Below are 23825 nucleotides of genomic sequence, written 5' to 3'. Positions count from 1 at the left end.
ACTCTGTCTCACTTGCATTTATAACTTCCAGGAAAAAAGAAATCCAGATTTAAAGCCTTCAAGAGCTTCTTTGGCAAGAAGAAGAAGAAAGAGCCCAAAGATGTCCGTGGAGGGAGATGGCTCAAAACAAGCTTGTCCAGCAGCAGTATTGACATCTCTTTTCTGAAGTCAGTTCAAGGTCAAGAAACCATGCCAGGGTAAGCTCAGGACGGGTGGGGGCTGAGGACAAGGCAAAGGGCAGGGAGCTACAGCCAGGTCCTCGTTTGGCAGCTGAATCATCACTGGCCTTTGGTCCCCAGGGGCTCTTGCTCACCCTGTCTGTGGGAGGTGGGTCTGCAGCCTTTGCCAATGCAGCCACATCCTGGGGGGTTTGCCCTGTGCTCATAGATATATGCTTGCTGTCTGGGTTTCACAGCTCAGTGGGTTGGATGGGGCATACCAAATGCATATCCCACTCCCCTAAGAGCACTGGGTAAGAGGGTGTGGGTAGATCAGGGCAATCCTGCTGTGTCACAGCTACAAGCACTTGAGATGTGGAGCCTACCACTAGAGAGGAGCTGGTGGCCTCTGTTTCATAAGGGAAGGATAGTCTCCATCGTTTTGGAAGCTTGATCTGATTTGCTTGCACTGCCCTCAGACTCCAGATCTCATAATGTGTGATTAAAATCTTAGATGGTGAAGCCATCTAGCTGGGTTGAGACATAAGGGTGAAATCACTGTGTTAATTAAAAACAACAACAACAACAACAAGCAAGCAAGGAACCCAAGTCTATTTCTCCCTCCATCCCAAGAGACTGGGGCAAATGCTGTAACTGATCATATAAGTATGGGGAAGACTGTTTCTCAGCCACCACTGCCATTCCGATTCAGACTTTCATCTTTGAAGCCCCAAATTCCACATCTTAGAAATGTGGAAAATCTGGACGCCCAGTACCCCCCAGGCTCTTTCTGGATCAATTGAATTGCCCTCTATGGAGTTCCACTTGGGCCTGTTCCCCTGGCCTTAAACCCCAGACTTATCTGAAATCCCAACAAAACTCAAGTGTCCTGCTATCCATTGCCTCAAGGCTTTGCTTGGAGGTAATGAAAGCTAGTGGAGGTGATGGAATTCCAGTTGAGCTATTTCAAATCCTAAAAGATGATGCTGCAAAAGTGCTGCACTCAATATGCCAGAAAATTTGGAAAGCTTAGCAGCGCCCACAAGACTGGAAAAGGTCAGTTTTCATTCCAATCCCAAAGAAAGGCAATGCCAAAGAATGTTCAAACTACGACACAATTGCACTCATCTCATACGCTAGCAAAGTAATGTTCAAAATTCTCCAAGCTAGGCTTCAGCAGTATGTGAACTGAGAACTTCCAGATATTCAAGCTGGATTTACCAAAGGCAGAGGAACCAGAGATCAAATTGCCAACATACATTGGATCATAGAAAAAGCAAGAGTACCAGGAAAACATCTACTTCTGCTTTATTGACTACACCAAAGTCTTTGATTGTGTGGCTAACAACAAAATGTGGAAGATTCTTAGAGATGGGAATACCAGACCACCTTACCTGCCTCCTGAGAAATCTATACTCATGTCAAAAAGCAACAGTTAGAACCAGACATGGAACAATGGACTCCAAATTGGGAAAGGAGTAAGTCAAGGCTGTATATTGTCACTCTGCTTATTTAACTCATATGCAGAGTCAGTTCAGTTCATTTCAGTCACTCAGTCATGTCCAACTCTTTGAGACCCCATGGACTGCAGCACGCCAGGCCTCCCTGTCCATTACCAACTCCCAGAGTTTACTCAAACTCATGTCCACTGAGTCGGTGATGCCATCCAACCATCTCATCCTCTGTCATCCCCTTCTCTTCCTGCCTTCAATCTTTCCCAGCATCAGGGTCTTTTCAAAAGAGCCGACTCATTGGAAAAGACTCTGATGCTGGGAAAGATTGAGGGCAGGAGGAGAAGGGGAAGACAGAGGATGAGATGTTTGGGTGATATTACAGACTCAATGGATGTGAATTTGAGCAAGCTCCAGGAGTTGGTGATGGACAAGGAAGCCTGGAATGCTGCAGTTCATGGGGTCGCAAAGAGTAGGACACAACTCAGCGACTGAACTGAACTGAACTAATAAGACAGTTAGCAAATGTGTTATACTGCTTACTAACAGCACAGAGGTCTCATTAAAATGGACCTTAATGAGTGCATTGAATGTGAGGAATTTCAGATAGCTTTAGTAGGGAGGGAGATGGTTTTGCACTGAGGGGCTGGCTTCATACCTCACAAACCATACATTATAGACCATTGCCTTATAGGTCTCAGTCAGTTCAGTCACTCAGTGGTATAGGTATAAGGAAGACTAAGATTAGCTCTACTAAAATCCAGAGGGTGGGGTGGAAGAGGGAAGATCTTTTATAACTTTCACCTTAATAATAGCAAGACTCAGGGTCTTCCTTCCCCTTCCACAGTGTTGTCACTGCTGAACTGTATACTTTCAGTGGTGAATTATATGGTATGTAAGCTATATCTCAGTAAAGCTATTATATATAAAAAACTATGTGTGGATCATTTGAAAACATTAAAATTATGCAGAAGTACGTAGAGTATAAAATGAAAGTACTCCTGCTGTTCCTAGTGCCATTCCTCAGAGGGAAACACTGCTAACAATTTGGTGGATATCCTTCCAGACTTTTCTCTATGATCAGAAACTATATATGTATGTAATATATGTGTGCTCAGTCACTTCATTCATGTCTGACTCTTTGTGACCCCATGGACTATATATAGCCTGCCAGGTTCATCTGTATATAAGATTCTCCAGGCAAGAATACTGGAGTGGGTTGCCATGCCCTCCTTCAGGGGATCTTGCAAACCCAAGGATTGAACCGGAGTCCCTTATGTCTCCTGAACTGGCAGGCGAGCTCTTTACCACTAGCGCCACCTGGGAAGCCCATGTCATATATGTATATGTATTAAATGGGACCATACTATTCTTTATTTTCCTCACTCAGTATCTCATGGAAGACTGTGTGTGTCAGCACATATGCTTCTGAGGTGTCTGTGGTAGGCCATAGTATAGACACACATGTATCTTTGGTTCCCTTGGCTGCTTTCATAAGACTTTTTCCTTCCTGGCCAGGGCCAAGAGCAGAATGGGGATCAGAGCCCTGTCTCATGACAGCATCTTTATGTTGGAGCCTGACCCTGAAAGATCAGAAAGGAAGCTGTACCCCTCTCCAGAGATCCCAAGAGGCAGACCTTTGCAGGTAATGGCGAACTGGAGCATCAGCTCATACTTGGACTCCTGATTCCACCCCCACTGTTGTAAACACTGGATAAGAGAATATCTAAGTATATGATGTGCTTCCCTAGTGCCTGACACACAGTATTGGCCAGGATCACCATCTTCACTTCTCTTTATGCACCCCGAAAATGCTCTGAGTATTATAATGGTGACATTAATGTGCAGGCATTCCAACCCCATGTTTTTTCTTTCTTCCACAGAGATCTCATATTTCTACTACTCTGCCTAGAGCTGGGACTGGTAGCATGCCTGAAGCTATGTTTGGAACTGTGCCAAGAGGTGCAGCCAGAAGTGAATTCCATGTTGCACGCTACAAGACCACTGAGGTAATAAAGTAGAATTGTTCAAAGTCAAACAGGCAGACCTATGCTTGAATCCCTGCTCTACTATTTATTGGCCCTGTGACATTGGGCTGATTACTTAATCTCTCTGAGCCTTCCTTTCTTCATCTATAATGGGTATAATATAAATATCTAGTTCAAGGGGTTGTCTGTGAGGATTGAATAAAGACTCAGAGAGATTAAAGAAATTGTTCCAGCTGACCGTATAGTTAGTGGTAGCCCTGGAACTCTGACTCAAATGTGTCGACCTCCAACCTATTAGCCTTTCCATTAGCCCAGTCTCTAAGGTGTTGAAATTCTCTGGCCCTGCCTCAACAGGAAGGAGGGCACATCTTTAGTCTCCATTGTCTGAGGAAACCTCACAAATAGCTGAGGAAAGAAGAGAAGGGAAAGGTAAGGGAGAAAGGGAAAGATATATCCATCTGAATGCAGAGTTCCAGAGAATAGCAAGGAGAGATAAGAAAGCCTTCCTCGTGATCAATGCAAAGAAATAGAGGAAAACAATAGAATGGGAAAGACTAGAGATCTCTTCAAGAAAATTAGCAATACCAAGGGAATATTTCATACAAAGATGGGCACAATAAAGGACAGAAATGGTATGGACCTAACAGAAGCAGAAAATATTAAGAAGAGGTGGCAAGAATACACAGAAGAACTGTACAAACAAGGTCTTAGGTAACCACGATGGTAACCACATTGGCGTTATCATCTATCACCTAAAGATAGATAGATATCCTGGAGTGTGAAGTCAAGTGGGCCTTAGGAAGCATTACTATGAACAAAGCTAGTGGAGGTGATAGAATTCCAATTGAGCTATTTCAGATCCTAAAAGATGATACTGTGAAAGTGTTGCACTCATTATGCCAGCAAATTTGGAAAACTCAGCAGTGGCCATAGGACTGGAAAAGGTCAGTTTTCATTCCAATTCCAAAGAAGAGCAATGCCAAAGAAGGTTCAAACTACCACACCAGTAGTACGCATTTCACCTGCTAGAAAGGCCATGCTCAAAATCCTTCAAGCTAGGCTTCAACAGCCTGGAATTTCACACTATGTACTCTGCATATAAGTTAAATCCGGAATTTCACACTATGTACTCTGCATATAAGTTAAATAAGCAGGGTGACAATATGCAGCCTTGATGTATTGTTCCCAGATCTACCTGTTGCTTCTTGACCTTCATACAGGTTTCTCAGAAGACAGGTAAGGTGGTCTGGTATTTCCATTTCTTTAAGAATTTTCCACAGTTTGTTGTGATCCACACAGTCAAAGGCTTTTGAGTGTTCAGTGAAGCAGAAGTAGATGTCTTTCTGTAATTCTCTTGCTTTTTTCTATAATCCAATGGATGTTGGCAATTTGATCTCTGGTTCCTCTGTCTTTGCTAAATCCAGCTTGAACATCTGGAATTTTTCAGTTCACATACTGCTGAGGGAAAAAATGGAAAGAGTGACAGTCTTTATTTCCTTGGGCTCCAAAATCACTGTGGACAGTAACTACAGCCATGAAATTAAAAGACACTTGCTCCTTGGAAGGAAAGCTATGACAAACCTAGACAGCATATTAAAAAGCAGAGACATCACTTTGCTGACAAAAGTCTGTCTAGTCAAAGCTATTTGGTTTGTCCAGTAGTCATGTATGGATTGTGAAAGTTGGACCATAAAGAAGGCTGAGAGCCAAAGAATCGATACTTTTGAACTGTCATGTTAGAGAAGACTCTTGAAAGTCCCTTGGACTGCAAGATCAAACCAGTGAATCCTAAAGGAAATCAACCCTGAATATTCATTGGAAGGACTGATGCTGAAGCTGAAGCTCCAGTACTTTGGCCACCTCATGCAAAGGGCTGACTCATGTGAAAAGACCCTGATGCTGGGAAAGATTGAGGGCAGGGGGAGAAGAGGGCGACAGAGAATGAGATGGTTGGATGGCATCATGGACTCAATGGACACGAGTTTTTGCAAACTTCAGGTGATAGTGAAGGACAGGGAAGGCTGGTGTGCTGCATTCCATGGGGTTGCGAAGAGTCAGACACAACTTAGTGAGTGAACAACAAAAGCCAAGTAAAGCCTTCCGTAAAAGTTAACTTTTATGGAATAATATAATATTCTGTATTATATTAATTATATTAACAGGATAAATAATAATCACTGCCATTATTACAGTGATTATTAGTACAATTGTGCTTTGGGATTGTTAATCCCTGAGGTCTGTTGTTAAGAACCACCAGTGGGGCCTAGTAGTCATAAGAGGGCAACGTAGATGTTGGCCAGGAGTACTCCACAGACAGAAACTCAATGTGGCTCCTTTTCTTTGGCTTTGAGAGTTTGACATCCATCTGTCCTGAGCAGGAGCAGAGCCTATGACAGAATCAAGCATGTCAGCTCCATGTCAACAAGGATTTTGTTTTGTTTATTGCTATAGACCCAGTGCCTAGAATGGTGTGGCACATTGTACATGCTTAGCCAGTATTTGTTAAAAAGATAAAATCAGGGATTCTGATACACATCAAGAGGATCATGGCAGGGGCCAGTGCCTCAAATTCAAGTATAACATGAACTCCTAACTGGAATCAACTAAATCAGTCTGCTGAAGCTCAAGGTAAAACCAAATGAACAATTTTTATCCCCTTCAGAAAACTAGTCATCCAGTTCTAACCAGGAATAGTTGTGTAGATTTTCTAAAATTGCCAGAAAATCAGTCTCAACAGGCTTAAGATAAGCAACCAACACAGTCAAGATTCCATCCAGACGATTCCTGGACAGAGAGAATGATAGAAATAAAGATTGTAGCCTGGATGCCAAGCCCAGAACATAACCCAAAGACTCATCTCCCCAAGATCTGGACTTCCAAAGATAAGACAAAATCAAAACAAAGATCGGACTCAAATAAGATTTCTAGTTGGCATCAGTAGGAGATAACACCAGGGTTCTGGTTTTGAGCAAGGAAGCAATTTGAAGTTTCTGTCTTTGCGATTGGCAAAAGTGTGCAGCAACCCAGAGTGTGAACCCAGGCTATTTATTAGTCTTTGGTTTGTGTAGGTACTAGAAGTGAAGACAAGGAAGTAGGAGATTCTTTCCTTGGCTCGTTTTTTTTTTTTTTTTTCCACTTAGGGTTCTTAACCCTTCAACCTTTGAGCGACAGGTAATTTGGGGGAAGGCACACAGTTTTTAACTTTTTCTTTCTATACTCTTCCTTGACAGATTCCACTACTGCATCCATGCCAACCCAGCATCAGCTCACATCTCATTCGATCTGACTCCATCTCTAAGGATCTTGAAGAAATGTCTGTTAATTATGAGTCACCTAAGAAGAGTTCATCATACAACATCTTGACAAGCAAGGAGGTGAGTGTTAGTTCCAGCCAAAATTGCAGGTTAAGGGCGGTGGGTGCACAAGTCAGAGGCATTATTTCTTCTTACCTTTCTTTTTTCCTGCTGTAGCTCAATACTAAGGGGATGTTTGGGGAAGGAGCCGCCATTTTTGGCTTTTGATTTGCCTGTTGGTTTACATTTTCTGTCCAATTCTAAAAACCAAATAATCAGCACTGTAATTTATAAGGTATGGGAGACAGTATTTTTGGAAAAAATAAGATTGTGGATGTTTTCAGTTCTTTCATGAAGAAAACTAATAGAGATTTTTATGTAAGTAAAGCCTCTACAGTTTCAAATGCCAAAAATACCAAAGGTTAGGGCATATAGTATGGTTTGATAAACACATATCTGTATGAAAAATCATTTGACATGAGAGGGCATGTATGTGTATTTCATGCATCTAGCTTTGGCCAGCCAACAATACCCATCAACAATAGGAAAATCAGTAGACCGTCCTCATTAACACCTCCATTCACAAACTGTGAATGGAACTGTGGTTAATTGGATTGGCTTTTTCCACATCAATCATGATGATCATATTATTTTTCCTTCATTCTTTCAATATGGTATATTACATTTGATTTTCATATATTATACAGTGATTTTCATATGTTAAACCTCCTAATTCTTGGGTAAATCCCAGTTACTCATCATGTATAATTGCCCTTAAAATGCTGTTGGATTTGGTTTGTTAGTATTTTGCATGTGTATTCATGAGGGATTTAGGTTATACCATTCATTTCTTGTGATGCCTTTATCTGGCTTTGGAGTCCTGGTAATGCTTGCCTCGTAGAATCAGAAAGTGTTCCCTCTTATATGTGTTTTGAAATATTTGTGAAGGATTGGTATTATTATTTAAAAGTTTGGTAGAATTCACCAGTGAAGCCATCTGGTCCTGGTTTTTTCATTGTTTTGAGGTTTTGATTACTGATTCAATCTGTTGCTATAGGTGTATTCAGGTTTTCCATTATTTTTTTATTCAATTTTAGTAATTTGGATGTGTCTGGGAATTTATCCATTTCATTTAGGCTATCTACACAAGTATTCATAGTACTGTTTTATAATCCTTTTTATTTCTGTAAGGTTGGTAGTAATTGTTTCCTTTCAATTCTGATTTTAATAATTTGTGTCTTATTTTTTCTTAATCAATCTAGCTAAAGATTTGTCCATTTTGTTTTACTTTTTAAAGGATAGACTTTTGGTTTCATTGATTTTCCATATTGTTTTTCTATTCCCTATTTCATTATCTCTGCTTTAATCTCTATTATTTCCTTCCTCTTTCTAGCTTTGGGTTTAGTTTCATCTTTCTGGGTTCCTTAAGGTGGAATAGGAGAAGGCAATGGCAACCCACTCCAGTACTCTTGCCTGGAAAATCCCATGGGTGGAGGAGCCTGGTAGGCTTCAGTCCATGGGGTCGCGAAGAGTCAGACATGACTGAGCGACTTCACTTTGACTTTTCACTTTCATGCACTGGAGAAGGAAATGGCAACCCACTCTAGTGTTCTTGCCTGGAGAATCCCAGGGACAGCAGAGCCTGGTGGGCTGCCATCTATGGGGTCGCACAGAGTCGGACATGACTGAAGTGACTTAGCAGTAAGGTGGAACATTAGGGTAGTGATTTGAGAGCTTCTTTTTTTAACAAGCATATACAGCTATGCATTTCTAAAGACTGTTTTTGCTGTACCATATAAGTTTATGTTGTGTTTTAGTATTAATTCATGTCAAAGTATTTTCTAACTTTCCTTTTGATTTCTTCTTTGACCCATTCATTGCTTAAGGGTATGTTGTCTAATTTCCACCTATTTGTGAATTTTCCAGTCTTCCTTCTGTTATTGATTGTGTAGTTTTGTTCTGTTGTGATCAGAGAAGATATTTTGCATGGTTTTAATCTTTTAAAATTTATTAAGACTTATTTTGTAGCCTAGCATATGGTTTACACAGGAGAATGTTCATGTGCATTTCAGAAGAATACATATGCTCTTGTTGAATGGAATATTATACATACAAATATATATATATATATATATATGTTAGGTTTGTATTATTGTTTCAAGTTCTCTATTTCCTTATTGATCTTCTGTCTAGATGTTTATTCATTATTGAAAGTGGGATACTGACATCTCTATTATTGTATAACTGTCCATTTCCTCCTTCAATTCTGTCAATTTTTGCTTCATGTATTCAGGAGTAGGTCTGTTTTTTTTTGGAGGGGGGTCTGTTGTTTTGTTTATGACTGTTCTATCTTCCTGATGGATTGACCCGTTTATCAATGTATAATGTCCATCTTTGTCTCCTATAACAATTTTGACTTGAAATCTGTTTTGTTTGATTTTAGTATAGTCACCCTAGCTCTCTTTTGGTTATCATTTTCTTGGAATCCCTTTAATCATCCTTTCACTTTCAACTTGTTTGTTTTTGGATCTAAAGTGAGTTTCTTGTAGACAGCATGCAAATAGATCATGTTTTTAAAATTCATCTTGCTAATTTCTGCCTTTTGATTGGAGAGTTTAATTAATTTACACTCATAGTAATTACTAATAATGAAGGACTTCTGCTGTTTAGCTCTTTTTTGTACCTCGGTTCTTCCATTACTATCTTATTTTGGATTTTAAAAAAATGTATTTATTTTAATTGGAGGCTAATTACTTTACAATACTGTAGTGGTTTTTGCCATACATTGACGTGAATCAGCCATGGGTTTACATGTGTTCCCCATCCTGAACCACCTTCCCACCTCCCTCCCCATCCCATCCCTCTAGGTCATCCCAGTGTACCAGCCCTGAGAACCCTGTCTCATGCATCGAACCTGGACTGGTGATCTGTTTCACATATGATAGTATACATGTTTCAATGCTGTTCTCTCAGATCACCCAACCCTCACCTCCTCCCACAAAGTCCAAAAGACTGTTTTATACATCTGTGTCTCTTTTGCTGTCTTGCATATAAGGTTATCATTACCATCTTTCTAAATTCCATATACAACTTAAGTGACTTAGCAGCAGCAGCAGCAGCATACTATATTGGTGTTTTTCTTTCTGGCTTACTTCACTCTGTATAATAAGCTCCAGTTTCATCCACCTCATTAGAACTGATTCAAATGTATTCTTTTTAATGGCCGAGTAATATTCCATTGGGTATATGTGCCACAGCTTTCTTATCCATTTGTCTGCTGATGGACATCTAGGTTGCTTCCGTGTCCTGGCTATTATAAACAGTGCTGCAATGAACATTGTGGCACGTGTACGTGTCTCTTTCAATTCTGGTTTCCTTGGTGTGTATGCCCAGCAGTGGGATTGCTGGGTTGTATGGCAGTTCTATTTCCAGTGTTTTAAGGAATCTTCCATACTGTTCTCCATAGTGGCTGTACCAGCTTGCATTCCCACCAACAGTGTAAGAGGGTTCCCTTTTCTCCACACCCACTCCAGCATTTATTGCTTGTAGATTTTTGGATAGCAGCCATTCTGACCAGTGTGAGATGGTACCTCATTGTGGTTTAGATTTGCATTTCTCTGATAATGAGTGATGTTGAGCATCTTTTCATGTGTTTGTTAGCCATCTGATGTCTTCTTTGGGGAAATGTCTGTTTAGTTCTTTGGCCCATTTTTTGATTGGGTCGTTTATTTTTCTGGAATTGAGCTACAGGAGTGGCTTGTATATTTTTGAGATTAATTCTTTGTCCATTGCTTTGTTTGCTGTTATTTTCTCCCATTCTGAAGGCTGTCTTTTCACCTTGCTTATAGTTTCCTTTGTTGTGCAGAAGCTTTTAATTTTAATTAGGTGCCATTTGTTTATTTTTGCTTTTATTTCCAATATTCTGGGAGGTGGATCATAGAGGATCCTGCTGTGATTTGTGTCAGAGAGTGTTTTGCCTATGTTCTCCTCTAGGAGTTTTATAGTTTTTGGTCTTGCGTTTAGATCTTTAATCCACTTTGAGTTTATTTTTGTGTATGGTGTTAGAAAGTGTTCTAGTTTCATTCTTTTACAAGTGGTTGACCAGTTTCCCCAGCACCACTTGTTAAAGAGATTGTCTTTTCTCCATTGTATATTCTTGCCTCTTTTGTCAAAGATAAGGTGTCCATAGGTGCGTGGATTTATCTCTGGGCTTTCTATTTTGTTTCATTGATCTATATTTTTGTCTTTGTGCCAGTACCAGCGTGTGTCTTGATGACTGTGGCTTTGTTGTATAACCTGAAGTCAGGCAGGTTGATTCCTCCAGTTCCATTCTTCTTTCTCAAGATTGCTTTGGCTATTCGAGGTTTTTTGTATTTCCATACAAATTGTGAAATTATTTGTTCTAGTTCTGTGAAAAATACCATTGGTAGGTTGATAGGGATTGCATCGAATCTATAGATTGCTTTAGGTAGTATAATCATTTTCATTATATTGATTCTTCCAATCCATGAACATGGTATATTTCTCCATTTATTAGTGTCCTCTTTGATTTCTTTCATCAGTGTTTTATAGTTTTCTATATATAGGTCTTTTGTTTCTTTAGGTAGATATATTCCTAAGTATTTTATTCTTTTCGTTGCAATGGTGAATGGAATTGTTTCATTAATTTCTCTTTCTGTTTTCTCATTACTAGTGTATAGGAATGCAAAGGATTTCTGTGTGTTAATTTTATATCCTGCAACTTTACTATATGCATTGATTAGCTCTAGTAATTTTCTGGTGGAGTCTTTAGGGTTTTCTCTGTAGAGAATCATGTCATCTGCAAACAGTGAGAGATTTACTTCTTTTTTTCTAATCTGGATTCCTTTTATTTCTTTTTCTGCTCTGATTGCTGTGCCCAAAACTTCCAAAACTATGTTTTGAAATAGTGGTGGTGAGACTGGGCACCCTTCTCTTGTTCCTGACTTTAGGGGAAATGCTTTCAAGTTTTCACCATTGAGGATAATGTTTGCTGTGGGTTTGTCATATATAGCTTTTATTATGTTGAGGTATGTTCCTTCTATTCCTGCTTTCTGGAGGGGTTTTCTCATAAATGGATGTTGAATTTTGTCAAAGGCTTTCTCTGCATCTATTGAGATAGTCATATAGCTTTTATCTTTCAATTTGTTAATGTGGTGTATTACATTGATTGATTTGTGGATATTAAAGAATCCTTGCATCCCTGGGATAAAGACCACTCGGACATGATGTATGATCTTTTTAACATGTTATTGGATTCTGTTTGCTAGAATTTTGTTAATGATTTTTGCATCTATGTTCATCAGTGATATTGGCCTGTAGTTTTATTTTTTGTGGCATCTTTGTCTGGTTTTGGTATTAGGATGATGGTGGTCTCATAGAATGAGTTTGGAAGTTTACCTTCCTCTGCAACTTTCTGGAAGAGTTTGAGTAAGATAGGTGTTAGCTCTTCTCTAAATTTTTGGTAGAATTCAGTTGTGAAGCCATCTGGTCCTGGGCTTTTGTTTGCTGGAAGATTTCTGATTACAGTTTTGATTTCTGTGCTTGTGATGACTCTGTTAAGATTTTCTATTTCTTCCTGGCTCAGTTTTGGAAAGTTATACTTTTCTAAGAATTTGTCCATTTCTTCCAAGTTGTCCATTTTATTGGCATATAGTTGCTGATAGTAGTCTCATGATCCTTTGTATTTCTGTGTTGCCTGTTGTGATCTCTCCATTTTCATTTCTAATTTTGTTGATTTGATTCTTCTCCCTTTGTTTCTTGATGAATCTGGCTACTGGTTTGTCTTTTATTTATCTTCTCAAAGAACAAGCTTTTAGCTTTGTTGATTTTTGCTATGGTCTTTCGTTTCTTTTGCATTAATTTCTGCCCTAATCTTTAAGATTTCTTTCCTTCTACTAACCCTGGGGTTCTTCATTTCTTCCTTTTCTAATTGCTTTAGGTGTAGAGTTAGGTTATTTATTTGACTTTTTTCTTGTTTCTTGAGGTAAGCCTGTATTGCTATGAACCTTCCCCTTTGCACTGCTTTTATAGTGTCTCATAGGTTTTGGGTTGTTGTGTTTTCATTTTCATTCATTTCTATGCATATTTTGATTTCTTTTTTTATTTCTTCTGTGATTTGTTGGTTATTCAGAAGCGTGTTTTTCAGCCTCCCTATGTTGGACTTTTTAATAGTTTGTTTTTTTTTTTTTTCCTGTGATTGACATCTAATCTTACTGCATTGTGGTCAGAAAAGATGCTTGGAATGATTTCAATTTTTTAAAATTTACCAAGCCTAGATTTATGGTCCAGGATGTGATCTATCCTGGAGAAGGTTCCATGCACACTTGAGAAAAAGGTGAAATTCATTGTTTTGGGGTGAAATGTCCTATAGATATCAATTAGGTCTACCTGGTCCATTGTATCATTTAAAGTTTGTGTTTCCTTGTTAATTTTCTATTTAGTTCATCTATCCATAGGTGTGAGTGGGGTATTAAAGTCTCCCACTATTATTGTGTTATTGTTAATTTCCCCTTTCATACTTGTTAGCATTTGCCTTACATATTGCGGTGCTCCTATGTTGGGTGCATATATATTTATAATTCTTATATCTTCTTCTTGGATTGATCCTTTGATCATTATGTAGTGTCCTTCTTTGTCTCTTTTCACAGCCTTTATTTTAAAGTCTATTTTTTCTGATATGAGTATTGCTACTCCTGCTTTCTTTTGGTCTCCATTTGCATGAAATATCTTTTTCCAGCCCTTCACTTTCAGTCTGTATGTGTCCCTTGTTTTGAGGTGGGTCTCTTGTAGACAGCATATACAGGGGTCTTGTTTTTGTATCCATTCAGCCAGTCTTTGTCTTTTGGTTGGGGCATTCAACCCATTTACATTTAAGGTAATTATTGATAAGTATGATCCCGTTGCCATTTACTTTGTTGTTTTGGGTTCGAACTTATACACTTTTTCTGTGTTTCCTGTCTAGAGAAGATCCTTTAGCATTTGTTGGAGAGCTGGTTTGGTGGTGCTGAATTCTCTCAGCTTTTGCTTGTCTGTAAAGCTTTTGATTTCTCCTTCATATTTGAATGAGATCCTTGCTGGGTACAGTAATCTGGGCTGTAGGTTATTTTCTTTCATCATTTTAATTATGTCCTGCCATTCCCTTCTGGCCTGAAGAATTTCTATTGAAAGATCAGCTATTATCCTTATGGGAATCCCCTTGTATGTTATTTGTTGTTTTTCCCTTGCTGCTTTTAATATTTGTTATTTGTGTTTGATCTTTGTTAATTTGATTAATATGTGTCTTGGGGTGTTTTGCCTTGGGTTTATCCTGTTTGGGACTCTCTGGGTTTCTTGGACTTGGGTGACTATTTCCTTCCGCATTTTAGGGAAGTTTTCAACTATTATCTCAAGTGTTTTCTCATGGCCTTTCTTTTTATCTTCTTCTGGGATGCCTATGATTCAAATGTTGGGGCATTTAACATTGTCCCAGAGGTCCCTGAGGTTGTCCTCATTTAATTCCTTTTTCTTCTCTGCTTAATGCATTTCTACCATTCAATCTTCTACCTCACTTATCCTATCTTCTGTCTCTGTTACTCTACTGTTGGTTCCCTCCAGAGTGTTTTTGATCTCATTTATTGCATTATTCATTATTGATTGACTCTTTTTTGTTTCTTCTAGGTCCTTGTTAAACATTTCTTGCATTTTCTCAATCCTTGTCTCCAGATTTATCTGTAACTCCATTTTGTTTTCAAGATTTTGGATCATTTTTACTATCATTATTATGAATTCTTTTTCAGGTAGACTCCCTATCTCTTCCTCTTTTGTTTGGTTTCGTGGGCATTTATCCTGTTCCTTTCCCTGCTGGATATTTCTCTGCCTTTTCATCTTGTTTATATTGCTGTGTTTGGGGTGGCCTTTCTGTATTCTGGCAGTTTGTGGTTCCTCTTTATTATAGAGGTTCCCTCCTGTGGGTGGGGTTGGACGAGTGGCTTGTCAAGGTTTCCTGGTTAGAGAAGCTTGCATTGGTGTTCTGGTGGGTGGAGCTGGATTTCTTCTCTCTGGAGTGCAATGAAGTGTCCAGTAGTGAGTTTTGAGATGTCTGTGGGTTTGGTGTGACTTTGGGCAGCCTGTATATTGAAGCTCAGTTCCTGTGTTGCTGAAGAATTTGTGTGGTATGTCTTGCTCTGGAACTTGTTGGCTCTTGGGTGATGCTTGGTTTCAGTGTAGGTATGGAGGCTTTTGGATGATCTCTTATCGAATAATGTTCCCTGGAGTCAGGAGTTCTCTGGTGTTCAAAGGTTTGGGGCTTAAGCCTCCTGCCTCTGGTTTTCAGTCTTATTATTACAGTAGCCTCAAGACTTCTCCATCCATACAGCACTGATGATAAAACATCTAGGTCAATGGTGAAAAAATTCTCCACAGTGAGGGACACCCAGAGAGGTTCACAGAGTTACATGGAGAAGAGAAGAGGGAGGAAGGAGATAGAGGTGACCAGGAGGAGAAGAGGGGGAATCAAAAGAGGCAGGAGCAGTCTAGCCAGTAATCAATTCCTTATATGCTCTCCACAGTCTGGAACCCTCAGAGAGGTTCATGGAGTTACATAGAGAAGAGAAGAGGGAGGGAGGAGATAGAGGTGACCAGGAGGACAAAAGAGGGAATCAAAAGGAGAAAGACAGATCTAGAGAGTAATCAGTTCCCTAAGTGTTCTCCACAGCCTGGAACACACACAGAGATTCACAGAGTTGGGTAGGGAAGAGAAAAGGGAGAGGGGAGATAGAGGTGACCTGGAGAAGAAAAAGGAGAGTCAAAAGGGGGAGAGAGTAATCGGGCCAGTAATCACACTCCTAAGTAAAAATGGGTATGGAAGATTGGATTCTTAAAGGTACAAAATTGATAAAAAATACCAAAAAACAAAGATTAAAAATCTAGAGTAGAGGTTAGACTCTCAAAAATACAATATTAAAAAACAAAAACAAAACAAAATCATAAAAATTATAAAAAAATATATGAAGTTTGCTTTAAAACTAGGGTCTTTTTTGCAAGGTAATAGTAGGTTATAAAAATGAAAATTAAAGGAGTAATAGAGGACTTAAAAATTAAAAAAATTAATTAAAAAATTATAATAGTAAAAATATATCTAGGAATTTCTCTGCACCTGTTGTGGCAGTGTGTGGTCAGTTCAGTTTCAGATAGTTCCTTGTTCCAGCTTGTACTTCTCAATGTCTCTGCTGCTGCTGCTAAGTCGCTTCAGTCATGTCCGACTCTGAGCGACCCCATAGATGGCAGCCCACCAGGCTCCCCCGTCCCTGGGATTCTCCAGGCAAGAACACTGGAGTGGGTTGTCATTTCCTTCTCCAATGCATGAAAGTGAAAAGTGATAGTGAAGTCGGTCAGTTGTGTCCGACTCTTAGCGACCCCATGGACTGCAGCCTACCAGGCTCCTCCGTCCGTGGGATTTTCCAGGCAAGAGTACTGGAGTGGGGTGCCATTGCCTTCTCCGCTCAATGTCTCTAGGCCCCTTCCAGTGTAATCGGTGCTAACTACAGGGTTTTAATCTGTTGCACCTGTCACTTCCAAAGTGGTTCCCTCTGTTTATTTTGGCTTCTTCTGTTTGCAGGTCTCTTCAATGTCTAATTTCTGCCCTGACACAAAGGGGCAAAGGTGGTCACTTATTTAGTCTCACTTGTTCAGTGGGTAGGGAGGAACACTGCAAACAAATATCACTGGCATGTGTGGGGAGTGCTTGCAATGTCTGGGCCACACTGGGTTTGCCCCCGCTCACAGCGTGTGCACTTTCCCAGTCTACATTGCTCAGGCTCCAGGTTGCTCTGCAGGGGAACTGTCTAAAGCGGGCCCTGGGTTGTGTGCACTGCCCAGGTCTAAGCCACTCAGGTTCGGGTTCTTGGGTACTCCACAAAGGTGCAGATTCAGTTGGGCCTGCGTTTTGTGCCCTTCCCAGGTCCAAGCAGCTCAGGCGACCAGGTGCTTGGTGAGCGCACTCTCCCCAGGTGGGGAGATGAGTCCTATCGCCTCCCCCGTCCCAGCCGCTTGGTTTCCCAGGTACACCGTCTCAGGTGTGTCGTGTGTCTCTTCTGGGGAGCTGATCTGTGGCTGTGACCCTCCAGGCGGATGTCAGTCATCCAGAATCCCAGGAAGTCTTGGTTAGCAACTGGGAGCCTGCTCGCAGTTTGGTAGAGAATGCCGCCTCTGGGGCCGAGTTTGCCTCTCACCTTCCAGCTCTGGCTGCCCCCTGCTTGCCTCCCTGCCTCTGGCGGGGGATGGGCTGGTCTGCAGCCAGCTAGCTGTCCTCTGGGATTTGCTCAGTCCTTTGCTCTGTGAATGGGCCTGGCAGTGCCTTAGTTTAGGGCTTTTCGCAGGATAGTTCTCTCTCTCTCTCTGGCTATCCCACAGTTTGGGTTACTATTTCATGTTAGCTCCCTCAGATTGCCCTCAGGGCATTCAGGCCCAGTCCTTACCCTGAGCAATGCAGCCCGGGCCTCCCTGTTCAGCTCCCTGCTTGCTGGTGGTGGATGTGAGCATCTGGGCTACTTCTCTGCTGGGAGTTGCCGTTAGGCACATAATCTGTGGGTTTTATTTATTTATTTATTTATTTTTCTTCCCAGTTATGTTGCCCTCTGAGATTCCAAAACTCCCCACAGACCCGCTGGTAAGAGGGTTTCCTGGTGTTTGGAAAATTCTCCTCTTTTAAGACTCCCTTCCTGGGATGGGTCTCCATCCCTAATTCTTTTGTCTCTCTTTTTATCTTTTATATTTTGTCCTACCTCCTTTCAAAGACAATGGGCTGCCTTTCTGGGTGCCTGATGTCCTCTGCCAGCATTCAGAAGTTGTTTTGTGGAATTTGCTCAGCGTTCAAATGTTCTTTCAATGAATTTGTGGGGGAGAAAGTGGTCTCCCTGTCCTATTCCTCTACCATCTTAGGACTGCCCTCCCTTATTTTGGATTTAATTAGAATTTTCAGTGTACTATTTTCATTCCCTTCTCATTTCCTTCTTTATATATTTTTAAGTTATTTTCTTAGTGGTTACCTTGGGGATTACACTTAAGAAAATTAACATTTTAAAACAGGTAGTTTTCTCTTTCTTTTGAGTAAGCTAACTATATATTTTATAGATTAATGAATAGAGTTAACCTATTTATAGTCAACATTTCCTAACATCAGTCTAAACATTTGTCTTGCTTAACGTAGTAAACTCTCTATTAGTAAATTCAAGAATTGAGTCAAGTTGTTATAGGTTAAATGTTGGGCTTACAGGAAGAAATTCTAATCTCTGATGCTCTCCCAAGCATGAGAGTTTCTTAGCTATTTCTGCTAAGTTATTGCTCTGGTTTATTAGTTAAGGAGGGTGAATACAAGGAGGGGGCATGTGGCAGCAACAGTAGCAATAGCAGCAGCAGTAGCATCCCATGAAGGAGCTTTAATCACCATCCCAAGCAGATGTGCTGGCCTGGATGCTTCTCTGAGCTTCTCATAAATTATGACACCCCCGTCTCTTATATCCCCAAAGGCCTCCCCACAAACCCAGCTCCGACTGCCTTCTCACTAAGCATCAAGTAGGGAGCTAGGCAGAAAACCAAATCAAATAGAGAAGTCAGATTAAAGATGACCAAATCTCTATCCTCTCAAAGCGTCTGCCTGCAATGCAGGAGAGCTGGGTTCAATCCCTGGGTTGGGAAGATCCCCTGGAGAAGGAAATGGCAACCCATTCCAGTATTCTTGCCTGGATAATTCCATGGACAGAGGAACCTGGTGTGCTACAGTCCATGGGGTCACAAAGAGTTGGACATGACTGAGTGACTAACACACACTACCCTCTCAGTCTTTCCAAGTTTGCTGTTTTCTTCTTTCTTTTCTGAGCTGCTGCCTCCAACTGGTGACACAGGGAAATACATGTTATCTCTCAAGGACCCAAAGCTTACTTTTTCCTCCAAAACCCCTGGGGCAGAATGGGAAGGACTGCCTTAAGGCCTTGTTGTCTAAGACTACTTCTTCCACACTTCCTTGGGTAAAGAGTTGTGTGCCTTGTCCCTTTCAGTTCCAGTTTAGCAAAGCCCCCTCTTTCTTCCCCATCTTCGGACCAGAGGAGCCTCCTACTTAGAGCTTCCCTGACCCCTGCTACCTTCCGAACCCCGTTCATCTTCTTCAGTGAGTCAACTTCATATTCCCCAATGAGTCTGTAGAATATTTTTCCTCAATATGGCTTTTTATGGAGAAAAACAATTGTATGGAAAAGAAGTCATGCATTTTCACTCTTGAGAAAGAGCTGTATCAGTTATTTTGGTGCTTAAAGCTTGAGCTGATTAACTGCCTAAACTTTAGTCCCATTGCAGGATAAGTGTTGCTAACATTTAACATGGTGGTGGTTAAGTAGCTTCCAGTTATTCCACTGTATTGGCTAATGAAGAGTTCATTTAGATTGCTGCAAGGTTCTCCCCTTATCATGTCTCTTGCTTTGCCCATGATGGCTTACTTCATAATTCACCATTATTATTTACAAATAGGTCTCCAAAGCCCAGAACAATATTCTTAAAAATCCTCTGATATATCAGAAGAGAGCTTAATACCCACTTCCCCATTGCTGCATAGAAATTTGTAGCTTACAAAGTTTTTTTGCATAGATATAGGTGCATTTCATTCTCTCAAAAACTCTGAAACGTAGATAGGGAAGATACTATTATTCCCATTTTGGGTGGAAAAAACTGAGGTTCAGAGAGGTGAAATGACTTGACCAAGGCCGCAGTGCCAATCAGAGATACAGCTGGGACTCAAACTGAGGATTCCTCCCCAAATTCATACCAGTTTTCACTCAGCCACGTGGACTCTAGCAGTTCTCTAAATTTGGACAATCAATGCCCACCAGTAACAATAGCAGCTAATACTTGCTCAGACTTTCCTGTGTGAAAGGCACTTCACAGGTATCATTTCATCTAATTTTAAAAACAGCACACTAAAGTGTATATTATTATTATCCCTATATTAAAGACATAGAAACTGAGGCTCAAAGAGGTTAAGTAACTTGTCTCAGCTCAAACAGTTTTAAAAATGGCTTGGCTAGGCCCTCAAATTCAGGTCTTTTTGACTCCAAAGTTCATGTTCTTATTCTCTATACTACTTAAGAAACTGGGGAGCTTCAGATAGCAGGGAGCTCCAGGGGATATGTGAAATTCTACCTCCTACAACTTTCAGGATGGCAAAATGGCACGACACCTTTTATGAAACAGAAATTCTGAGTGAGGCTGCAGCTGCACAGGAATTCCCAGGAATGAGTACATAATGCACTTTGAAACACTTGGGAAATTAAAGTCCTAACAGCCAGTCATATCCTGTGCGAGCGTACCATGGCAGAGAAGTCTCCTACTGAGAACTACTTTTCCCACCAAGAGCTGCTGCTTCTTCTGGAGATGTTCCAAAGACTACTTGCCAAATACTACTTACTACTTTCAGCTGAATGGCTCATACAGAACCTAGCTCCCTAGCATCCCAGTGTCAAAACCTCCCAGATAGTTTCAGAGTGAGGTTTTTCCTAAAGTGACAGCTTTTCAGGCCAAAGGCTTGATAAAATCTGGCCTAAATAGCCACCAGGTAATGCCATTATTTAAGATACAACAGTTGGGAACAGATAAGCTATCTCCTGCACACGCTGAATCTAGAAATTGCTAGAATTTTGCTGAGCTTGATTTGTTTGAAATTCCAAGCAGCAGCCAAACTTCTCTCTATCCCCACTCAAGTGTTTCTTATCAATAGTTAAAATGGGAAAACCCTGGCACCATACAACAGACAAAGAAACCATCAAAAGCATGATCAAAAGGGTGCATGTTTGATTGAACAATTTTATACAGGGTTCAGAAACTTGACAGAAAGGGGAAAGGAGCTAAAACGTGTTTTAATTGTTCAAAGAGCACTCCTTACCCCCACTAACAGCATATGACTGTCCAGCACCCCTCCCAATCAGTGCTGAAGGATCCCCTCCCCTGCCCTAAGTCCTGACCCAGGTTCCTTCCCCAGGAAGGTTCTGGGTTAGTAGCTGCCAGGCCTGGCACATCTCCCAGATGTTGAGGTGAAGGGAGCTCATTTCACTCCAGCTGTTAATTAGAAGCTGTCTGTGCTAACTCCCCTCTAAATCACAGGAGAAGGAATGAAAACGTCTTGGCCTTCCTGAATAATATGCACCTTGGGTGTGTTGGCTCTCCGAGCACAGAGAAGGAGGAGTGGGGTTGCAGGAGGGGTGGCAAAGGAAAAATAGAGGAGGGAGTCCCATTTCCTGCACTTGTTTTCTTTCAGGAAAGGATTCAGTTTGTTTTTCCTGGGTAGCCTGGAAAATCCTGTGGTTGATTCCTGTGGTAACTTTTCTAGGTTTCTCCTGACTAATGTGGCTGGAGGAAAAAGCAGGGCCTAAGAAGGAACCCCGCTTCCCAGAGGGAACAGATATGGCTGCCTCCTGTTCTAAGGCACCTGGATGTGATTATTTAGGAGCTTGCTGTGCTTCTGTTTGAAAATAGGAGCCTTTCTCTTCATGGCAGATGACTAGACAGTGGTTCACAACTCTAGCCCCCAGAAGACTGACTTGGAGAACCTGTTAAGCCTATTCTAAGGCCCCCCTCCCCTGATAGTATTATTCATCAGATCTTAATGTGTCTGTAAAAGTGCTTTTTTAGCACTCACTCCAGGTGATTCTGATACTGGGGGTGGGGCGGGGGTTCCCAGACCATATTTTGAGAAATATTGCCCAGCATTCCAAAGAGCTTATTTGAATAGTTTATTTAATTCACTGGTGAATTTAAGGGAAGTTGTAAAATATATACAACGTACATATTCTAAACCCAACCACAGAGATGCTCTTAGGGCTGTTTTGAATCACATGCCTGAGCTTGAGTGCCATCATCAGGTGGAGATGATGCTTGATGGCTTCACACTCTCATTTTTTGTCCAGGTTTGAGGGTAGCTGTGGGCCTGTGTATAGACTGAATGCTCAAATATTCCTTAATGACACTCCATCAGGCATAAGGAGACTAGTGGCCATTATTAAGTTTGACGGACTCTTGGCTTAGGCTGTGATTGGGAACAGATAAGCTAACTCCTGCATACATTCAATCTAGTAATTGCTAGAATTTTGCTGAGCCCGATTTGTTTGTTATGCTATAAAATGTGTTTCATGAAACAGTGCTTTTACCTATAGTGTTACGCTACAAAATTTGGGATGACAACTGAATTGAACATGTTTTTTTATTAAGTGTGCATTTACTTGCTGAATAGGCATCATATGTCAGTTTTCATGCAAAGTAGGTTACATGGTATCCTCTAGAATACCATGATATCCTCTAGCAACTCTATTTCTAGATCCACAGACTGCTGAGACTTTTTCCATCTATCTTTGGCTGGAGCTAGTGAGTCTCAGAAAGAATAACTAAACTGATACAGAGAACAGAGCAGCTTTTTCTGACGACCTCTCAGAAGGTCAATGTCTCTTTGGAGCTTTTAACATAATTAATTCACCCGATCACCAAACATTTATTGAGCAACTACTGTGTACTAAGCACAGTTGTAGGTGTTAGGAATACAATAGTAAATAAAACAGATGAAAACTCTTTATGGAGTTTATATTGCAGTGGAGGGCATGATATGGACAATAAACAAGAAAATAGGCAAGACATAGAGTATGTTAGACAGTGATAAAAAGTGCCAAGAAGGAAAAAAATAACCAAGGGAGGGGGATTGTGACGTGTCAGCGTAGAAGGCTAACATTTCAAATAAGTTGGCTGGGGAAAGTGTCACTGAGAAGGTGGCTTTTGTATCCAGACCTGAAGGGAGTAAGTGAGCTAACACTGACATGGGGGAAACGCAGAAACAGCAAGTGAAAATGCCTTGAGGAAAGAGTATGCAAGAAATGTTTGAAGAACAGCAAACCAACATTGGGTCTGGAACAAAAAGTGGTAAAAAGCCACAGTCAGAGAGGGAGTAGAGAGATGGATCACGTGAAGTTAGTGGGGGCACAGATGTTGCCATCCAGTTCCAAAGACCAGAACCCTAAGACTACTCTGAAGCATGAAAAAAAATATTCAGAACAATAAAACAAGAGCCACTAGTCTGTATACTGAGTACTAAGTTCATAATTCCAAGAGATAACAGAAGCTAAAGATAAATTAATAGTGTCAGGATGAGGTGTTATAAATTCATGGATGGCAGTTACCTAAAGAAGTTAGAAAGGGCTTGGGACCACTCTATATTTTGTGTGATGGGCCCCACAAAGATAACTATCATTCTGCTCCCTTTCCTAGAGTCAACAAGAGGATGGTGAGCTGAATGTATTAGCAGTCTGATCCGCTAGCTATGTTAAGTCCTCAGGCGTTGGAATCACAGGCCATAAAAGAACCATTTTGGGAGCTAAGATAGTAACTAAGGTTATCACTGGATCAACATATAATGGTCAGGGGGAAATGTGAAGGGATGTGAAAACTGCAAATACCCTAGCACTGCATAAAGCTAGTTTGGGAAGAACTAGTGAGTAAACACACATGGAAGTTCTGTCTACCTGCTAAACTGCATCATTTGCCACTGACATTCAGGAGAGAGAGGGGTCATCACCTTGACTTCAAAGGGGCTTCTGCTAGCACAAATACCTGGAACTTCTTAGAAAGAAGAGGTGCTCTGGGGTGTCTCTTCAAGGTGTAGAAAAAGCCATGTCAAGAAGCCTGGAGCTGTAAAGCAATTATCCTTCAATAAAAAAATTAATTAAAAAAAAGGAAGCCCAGAGGAGACTACTTTGAAAGTCCTACAGAGGAAGCCAACTAGGAGTCCCCTGGCCAGATAGTTTGGAGGCATAAGGCCAGCCATAGCAAGAACAAGGTGACAGGCTCCATCCCCACCCTGTTGGTGGTGGCGCACTCCATCCCTCTGGGCACTGCCATCAGCCTTGCATC

The 23825-nt window shown here is 40.9% G+C and overlaps 1 protein-coding gene across 3 annotated transcripts in view; it reads left to right on the top strand.

Annotated features, from left to right (window-relative positions):
* Window positions 1–23825, top strand: part of KIAA1210 — a 48935-nt gene that overhangs the window by 9540 nt on the left and 15570 nt on the right. For all 3 annotated transcript variants that reach the window (XM_059883710.1, XM_059883709.1, XM_024988655.2), the window contains 4 exons: window positions 32–197; window positions 3128–3254; window positions 3493–3618; window positions 6828–6971. In XM_059883710.1, the coding sequence (XP_059739693.1) occupies window positions 32–197; window positions 3128–3254; window positions 3493–3618; window positions 6828–6971 (563 nt within the window). The remainder of the gene's footprint in view (window positions 1–31; window positions 198–3127; window positions 3255–3492; window positions 3619–6827; window positions 6972–23825) is intronic.

This window comes from Bos taurus, chromosome X, assembly GCF_002263795.3.
Source record: "Bos taurus isolate L1 Dominette 01449 registration number 42190680 breed Hereford chromosome X, ARS-UCD2.0, whole genome shotgun sequence".
Lineage (NCBI taxonomy): Eukaryota > Metazoa > Chordata > Mammalia > Artiodactyla > Bovidae > Bos > Bos taurus.
The sequence above is the reverse complement of the archived record's forward strand: the minus strand, read 5'-3'. Positions and strand labels throughout refer to the sequence as shown.